The sequence below is a fragment of the Lactuca saligna genome, chromosome 2 (genome assembly GCF_052625555.1).
Source record: "Lactuca saligna cultivar CGN05327 chromosome 2, ASM5262555v1, whole genome shotgun sequence".
In the NCBI taxonomy this organism is placed as follows: domain Eukaryota; kingdom Viridiplantae; phylum Streptophyta; class Magnoliopsida; order Asterales; family Asteraceae; genus Lactuca; species Lactuca saligna.
Genome location: NC_136418.1, coordinates 24,670,315 through 24,677,819, shown reverse-complemented (window position 1 = coordinate 24,677,819; position 7,505 = coordinate 24,670,315). Strand labels below are relative to the sequence as shown.

At 34.5% G+C, this 7,505-nt stretch overlaps 1 protein-coding gene across 10 annotated transcripts; it reads left to right on the top strand.

The window, feature by feature from the left end:
- The first annotated feature begins 395 nt into the window (after positions 1-395).
- Positions 396-4,092, top strand: LOC145030787 (microtubule-associated protein 70-1-like). Of its 10 annotated transcripts, none has more exons than XR_013676708.1 (9): positions 396-1,121; positions 1,183-1,385; positions 1,540-1,669; positions 1,918-1,968; positions 2,342-2,489; positions 2,632-2,663; positions 2,780-2,849; positions 3,180-3,318; positions 3,782-4,092. XR_013676708.1 is itself a non-coding variant. In XM_078979204.1 (7 exons), exons 4-7 carry the CDS (start codon positions 2,430-2,432, stop codon positions 3,551-3,553), a joined length of 402 nt encoding a protein of 133 aa, XP_078835330.1. In that variant the 5' UTR covers positions 396-1,385; positions 1,540-1,669; positions 1,918-1,968; positions 2,342-2,429; the 3' UTR covers positions 3,554-3,756. The 10 variants fall into 10 exon arrangements, 3 of the variants coding, with proteins under 3 accessions (XP_078835330.1, XP_078835332.1, XP_078835331.1); XR_013676706.1 differs by having other exon boundaries at positions 2,342-2,496; XR_013676707.1 differs by lacking the exon at positions 2,780-2,849.
- Positions 4,093-7,505: the final 3,413 nt, after the last annotated feature.

The window sequence follows — 7,505 nt, the reverse complement described above, 5'->3', positions numbered from 1 at the left end:
CTTCTAGGTTAACTCTAACATAGAGGAGGTTGGGTGGTTGACGAATCAAGTGATTTTGCAAATTTGGGTTAATTCCATATATGGTTATGTCCATTTTCATTTTGAACCAGGTGTTATGTCTATTTGTTTAATGGTAGGGTGTGTTTAATGGTTCAGTGGTTGAATCGGTAGTGGCCTGTTATCGGTAAAAATATAAACTATGTTAGTTATTATACAATATATTAAAGTTCTCCGTCCTTAGCTAGCTACAGTAAAATTGCCAATGCCAAGGATGGACAAAAATGGTCCCCTGTCTATTTCCGTATGTTCAAATCCGTTTTTTTTCTTTACCTTGGGCCTTTTATGTCATTATTTAAACTGTTGGTGGTGCACGTGTTGTTGGTTGTCCACCAGATTACCAGGTGTAATGCACCGCTTAGGAAGTGATACCTGTTCTGTCCGCGTGTCACCGACCACCCCAAAAATCCATTCGTGTCACACACCCTGCTCTTCCAAACTACCCTATCATCTATGCTCTCCGTCTCTCTTCTTCTTCCACCGTTCCTCTTTTCTTCGTCCTTCGTTCTATCTCTGCCCAAATATTCCCCGATTACACCTCCTATTTTGTATGTTCAAATCTATAACCGCCCCTATCATCCAATTTCATTCCTCCACCGCCTCATCTATCACTCTTTTAGTTTAATCCCCGCTACCTACCCTTCCTTCTTTCACCGCTTCAGATACATTTGCTTTTTCATTCTTTTTAGTCGGCAATCTCCACCGCTTAATCCCTACACCGATCACTCAAAACCTTCAATCACTTTGAATGTTTACTTCTTCTATTACTCCACCGCCTCTCATCTTATCGACGTTACCTCATCGCCTTCCACCGCCTCACCACCTCAGGGAAGTCGTCCTCGGATCCGGTTGTACTCTCTGCTTCAGTTCGACTACGGTCCGCCGAAAGACGCCGACAAGTTCGCCTGGAAACCCAATGCCGGCGTCGAAATCAACGAAACCGAAGTCGGAGGAAGGTTTAGGCCTTTATCGAACATCACCGGAGTTTGCCCTAAGTGTAAAGATCAAATCAATGGAAACGCAAATACGGCAAAATACAAACCCCTAACAGAACCAGCCAAATGGTAATTAACACAATCTCTATTTTAATCTGTTCTCTTTTCACTTCTGAATGTCGATTCTCAGTGATGATTCCTCTTTTCACCGTCCCTTTTCGTTTAATCTCACGGATTTCGGAGCTGTCGGAGACGGCATCACTCTCAACACCAAGGCTTTCGAAGATGCTGTTTCTACTATCTCAAAGCTTAGGAAGCGAGTACTTTTATTTCTTACTACTGCAACATTTTACTTTGAGAAGGACAATAATGTAATAGATAAGTTGATATCAGGTAATTAAGACACCATCTAATTTTATGAAAATTTTCCCTAGATTAAAGTGAGATTGTGATAATTTTCCCTAAATTAAAGTCATAGAATGTTTTCCGTGGATATATGTTATGCTGCTAGCTAATTGCATTTGTTTTCATGGTGATGGATTTTAAGGAGCATTCATATAACAGAAATGGTCCATGCGTGGTGGGCTTCATGTATGATCATTATCCGGTTAGGAGCGCCTTCATTATATCTGAACTGAGTTGGATATTTTGCTATTGTTATAGTGATTGTATTCCAGGTAACATACTTTTTAACTTGAACTAAAAAAGAAAATAAAATCCCTTACTAAACGTTTTAACAATCTGAACTGAGTTGGATATTTTGCTATTGTTTGTTTCTATTTCTGTTATTTTTGATTTTTTTTTGCAGGATTCGATTTATTTTCCTGCACACCACTAATGCGTTTCACGCTCTCTACAAAAGTGACCAGTTATCTAATTATGGTACCAATTATCTAAAATTGATTTATTTTATTATTGATATCAGGTTCTCTACTTTCCAATTATGCCAAATTGAATAGAGGAAGTGGCAATTCAGGTAATTTCATCAACACGCAGTTTGTTTTTTGATTTTGTAGAATGTGTTTACTATTTAGAATGACGCCAGAGTATTTTGTCCCCTTAGATGACAAAATCTTTGTGAGTGAAAGTAAATGGAATAGTTAAATTAAAACCCATGAACCCTCTGTTTTCTTTATGTGTGTATTACTATTCGTTAGGATCGCTATGGTTGTTCACCTAGATGCAATGAATGCCAGAAGAATATTTTTTTAAGGTCCCTGTTACAACAAATTATTGGATTGATTACTTTACAATTTCATTGTCTATGGTTATTTAGTTTTACAAAATTTTACTACGTCATTTATTATTAATTATCATCAAATTATCTTACAATTTAATTTGCATTGCAGCCCTAAAACACAAAAATCCAAACTTTCAAAGGGGATTTGTTATATTAGAAGAAGCTGCCAATAGTTATATGAAAAGAGATATGTCATAATGGGGAGCTTTTTCTCTTTTATAAGAGTGGCAAACGAATTCGTATTTGAAGCATACAAGGTAACAGGTAATTGTCATCATCTGTATGACTTTCAAGTCTCTGTGTATGATTTGGTTTCACTTTTCATTCACTAACAACACCATATTCTTTCATTCTTACTTTCTTTTGATTTCATTTCCGTGATTGATCATTCCAATGAAGGTGTTCAAAGGGTTACTGGATGCTTCAGCAATGTAAGTATCTAAGTATAATTTTTTACTTTATTTTAAAGGATTTGAGTTTATTTCTTTCTTTTTAATCCAATTATGTGCTTTTCATATTTACTTTTGTTACTCGAAATCTCATTCAGAATCAAATTCATATAAAGTGGAACATTTCTAGACCGACAATGTTTCTGTAAGCAGAAATCAAAGTAGTAGGTAATAACAAATAAAAAAATAAAAGTTCTTTGCTATTTCTTGGATTTAACCGACTTTATAAGGGTTAGGTAGTTAATGTTGATTTGGTTGTGATGAAGGATCAGACAAAAGTTTCCTTAATTTGTAGTTTTGATTATGCCTTAGAAAAAAGTGTCGCTTGATAAATATGTGTGCAAACATTTGTGGTTATTTGTGCCTGTATATCTGTATGCTAAAGTGTAAATTTAATCAAACTTTTGTTGGGTTTCTTTGCCTGTTTGTTTTCGCCTCGACTACTTTTTTTTTTTTTTTTTTTAAATCATACCTAAAATACCCTTTTTGGTTGTATAGGATCCTGAAATCAAAAAAATAAATGATGAGAAGAAAGCATCAATGGTAGACCAATTTGTAGCAGAAGCTACTTTACGAGCAGTTCCTGCAGCCGAAATTCAAGCCATTGTTGGACCTTTGGAAGCTGGCTGGAAAAGAGGTACATAATTTCTATTTTTTCAGATGGGCAGGAAAGATTTGAAATTGCATGATTGTCCTTTCGGATTTCAGATTGCAAAACATTTATACAGGTCTTCCTTCTCTATTTTAGTATGATGGAATTCAATGAAGAATGGAATGGAATGAACCATTCCATTCCATTAATGTATTTTCATTTGTTTTATGTGTTAACTTGTAGCATCCAACTTATTTTTCTTTCTACTCTATCAATGTAAATTGTAATTACAGATTTTTTTATTAAGGCATTATACCTTTCGCTTAAATGAGGTTCTCTTTAATCAACTCATTCTCCCTTTACATTGGTCATTTGATAAAAGATGTGTGATGAAACATTTATAGGAAAATATTGCACTTTGATTATAGAATGTATTAGATTTTTGCAACCTGTCGTAGCCATGCCATTAAAATTTAAAACATCATTCTTTTTTTTTTTTTTTTTCCAGATTGTACTTGGCATAAAACTTGAAACGGAGCCTGAAGAGGCAATATCCAAAGAGAAAGCACTTTTTTGTTTCTGTAAACACTAAAAAACATGTAAACTGATGGATGTTTTGGGTTTCTTAGTTAGTTAGTTAGTATGTAATCCACATCCGACCCATTCCGCCCCGCGCAACGCGCGGGTAACCCCTCTAGTTATCATTAAAGGAGGAGTTGGAACATATAATTCAACAAGAACCATCAGTAGAGGAATATATACAATAGTATGGCATTTTCTTATTGAATTGGTGTATCTCCACCATCACTCATTATCCCATCTCCACCATCAATCATTATTTCATCATGGTCATGAGCCACTGTTTCATCATGATTATTTATATTGCACTTATCATTATATACTTTGTAATCAAACTTCTCATTCATCTTCCTTTCATGCACTCTATAATTTCTATAAGGGACTATAGAATATGACGTGTTACTAGGATCATTAACATTAATTATAGGGAAAATGACTTATGAGCCCACGAAGTTTTCAAAACGTTCAAAAGGTCCTGATCATGTTTTGTCTGTTCAAAAAAACCCAACGAACTTAACATTTTGTCTAAAAAGCCTAACTAAGTTACACTTTCCTGAAAATCAAATAAGAGAAACAGATGACGTGGTTTATTACCGTATTGGGAAAATGACTTATTAGACCAACGAAGTTTCCAAAACATTTAAAAAAACTAGAGTCATGTTTTGACTGTTCAAAAAAAAACCCAATGAACTTAAACAAAACAAAATTGGGATTTTTTGAATGGTTTCAAACTTGTTGGACTTCTTAGACAAAAGGTTAAGGTCATTGGGTTTTTTTGAACAGACAAAACATGATTGAAGTTTTTTGAATGATTTGTAAACTTTGTTGGGCTTTTAAGTCATTTTCCCTTAATTATATGGGAAAGGTCAACATATTTGTTCAAGTCAATATCAAGTTTCTTGATGCAAGACCTTCTTTATTTTCTTTTCATCCTTCAACTATAATCAAGGGATTGCTCATCATCTATCTCCTCAATAATCATTTTAGCAGGGGATATAAAGTACATATGCAAATGTGTTTTCACACGATCAATGTATACCTTTATATCCTTAGACATGACAACATACGTAGACAAATTAATCACATATCAGTCATTTGCAAGTGGTAAAAAGCCAAAGTTTAACTGCACATCAGACATACAAAACTGGTAGTACATAGCTTTGTGTTTAATGTACCGTAGTTTTCATCATGATATTAAGTTCATATACAAAGAACTCTTCAATGTCAAACATAGTCAATGTATGATACCTTTCCATCTATGTACCTTCTTCCGAGAGATTTGGAGAAAAATCCACCTTAACTGATTTTTGTTGTGAAAGGATGTGCCACACCCTCTGTAAATAAATGGGAAAAACTAAACTACCAACCCTACTTTTTAAGGATTTTGTAACGACCCGATTTTTCAAAAGAAAATTTTCATTTTTAAATAGTCATAAACACTTTCCATAAACCAAAAAATCTCAATACCATTGTTTTCAAATTCTTAACAATAACAATTTTATTTCAAATCATCAGAGTGTCCCATAAAAATGTCAGAGAGAGAGTGTATGTCGCGCCATCAAGTCTTGCCCTTGCCCTTGGGCTCAGATGTACCTAAAACAAATCCACAAACTGTAAGCTAATTCTTAGTGAATTCCCCAGAACATACCTGTTAACACGCTGTCGCGCACGGCCTAATGGTTAATGCCTTTTTGCATCAGGCACATCTAGTCAAGAAACAGAAAATATAAAAGGGGGGTTTTAAATTAAACTAAAAACTAAAATTGCAGTGATAATAAAGTAAACGAAAATCATTAATAAAAATGGTTCCAGCTCTGCTGTGACTTTCCTAATCATGCAACTGATCCAGATCTGATTATTTGAGATGTGTTCTATCTAAGCTGGTACTGAGAAAAACTAACAAGCTCTAGTAATTTCTCGTTTACCTTATTTAGTTAACCAAAACAAGCTATTCAATTAACCCTAACTTTTTACTGTCTAATCAAACAAGCTCTTAATTAAGATCAGAAAAGTTGCATTAAGTTCTTTGTAAAATTCCCAGCAATACCCAATACTTCTCACAAGCTCGGAAGCGTAAAGGTATGATTTTTACAGTTTATAATAAATTCAAATCCCAAACACGGAACCGATTTATTACTTGTTACTTATTACCACTTAATTAGAACAATTACAGATTCTATTAACTGATTAACTGGAATGATAAAACCCTAGCTAGGTGATCAGACTAACAAGAATCAAAATCAAACATTCATTAAGAACAAAACTGAAGAATCTAGATAGAAACACAAATCAAAAACCACATGTAATGATCAATCACATTAAAAGTACTTGTAGTTGAAAAACTGAAAACTAGGGTTTAGCCAGACATGGCTAAAATCTGATCTAAAACAATAAAAAGAAACATTAAACTACTAAATCTTACTAAACTAAATGTAGGAGATGATCCACAGTCTTTAGATCTTCAGAAATTGCTAAAATCGGAGAAGAAATGCCTCCAAAATCGTATTTTTGAACCTCTGGAATCGCCAACTTAGGTTACAGGAATGCTATTAGGGTCTATTTATACGTCCAACAGCAAAAGCGGCGCACCTGCGATCGCATGTACACAACCTGCGATCGCAGGTTTTGAAATAAACGTGTCTGGTGCCTTTTTAATGAAGTAGGATGCTATTCTGGAACTTTTTGGCCAACCTACGATCGCACGTACACAACCTGCGATCACAGGTATTGAGTTTTCACTCCGGATGAATTTTGGGCACAAAAGAACCACGAAGGCAACCTGCGACCAAACCTACGATCGCAAAAAGGGTCACCTGCGATCGCAAAGAGACAACATGTGATCGCAGGTTGTGCCTATTACGTCCGAAATTTTGTCTACTTTTCAGATCATTTTGAATCGCGTCAATCGGAGTTATGGTTCTTGAGATATGGTCAAAATAATGACAGGGGGTCAAAGCTGCCAGCAACATCCTTTAACTTTAGATTGCATATTCTATCTTCGTGTGATCAATTCAATCGAATGTTTCTTGACCAAAGCATCTTGCAAGAATTCATCAACATACTCTAAAAGTTCCAAGCTTCACTTTGAGCTCCAAACGCGCATCCAACTGCTCCCAAAGCACTGCTCCACTTGAACTATCTGAAATTGACATAAAACATGAGCAGTACGGGAATTCTAACGAACGACATGAGCCGAACATTATTTATCTAAATGACATGCAAATGTACGAAATATGATGCTAAAATGATGATAAAAACTACCCTATAATATGCATAAAATGGCATCTAACAAATCTCCCCAAGCTTAAACCTTATTTGCCCTCAAATAAGAAAAAGATAAAACATTATAAACAAATGGAATGATGTAGATAACCAAAAAAGAAACTTAGAATTAAAACTAAAACAAGGTTAAGGAAACTAAAATTTTAAACTTTATCAAAACACTTCACTATTTTTTTGTTCACATGATCAGATTTCACAACAAGGAAGCTCCAATGAAATCACTACCTAGACAACAGTCTCAATAATTTCATATTAACGATTCATATTTCATATTTAATTAGTTAAACCAAGATTGAGCAAATAATTGTTACGCCAAATTAAATTTGTGAAAACAGTGTATTTTTAAAAATAATTTCACGAAAATTCGTTTA

What these genes read in the sequence shown, in the direction of transcription:
- LOC145030787 (XM_078979204.1), top strand. Translation starts at nt 2,430, where the DNA reads ATGGGGAGCTTTTTCTCTTTTATAAGAGTGGCAAACGAATTCGTATTT. An exon ending in TGAAGCATACAAGGTAACAG is followed by an intron (nt 2,497 to 2,631) that starts GTAATTGTCATC and finishes ATTCCAATGAAG; the next exon opens with GTGTTCAAAGGGTTACTGGA. An exon ending in GGAAGCTGGCTGGAAAAGAG is followed by an intron (nt 3,319 to 3,389) that starts GTACATAATTTC and finishes TTCGGATTTCAG; the next exon opens with ATTGCAAAACATTTATACAG.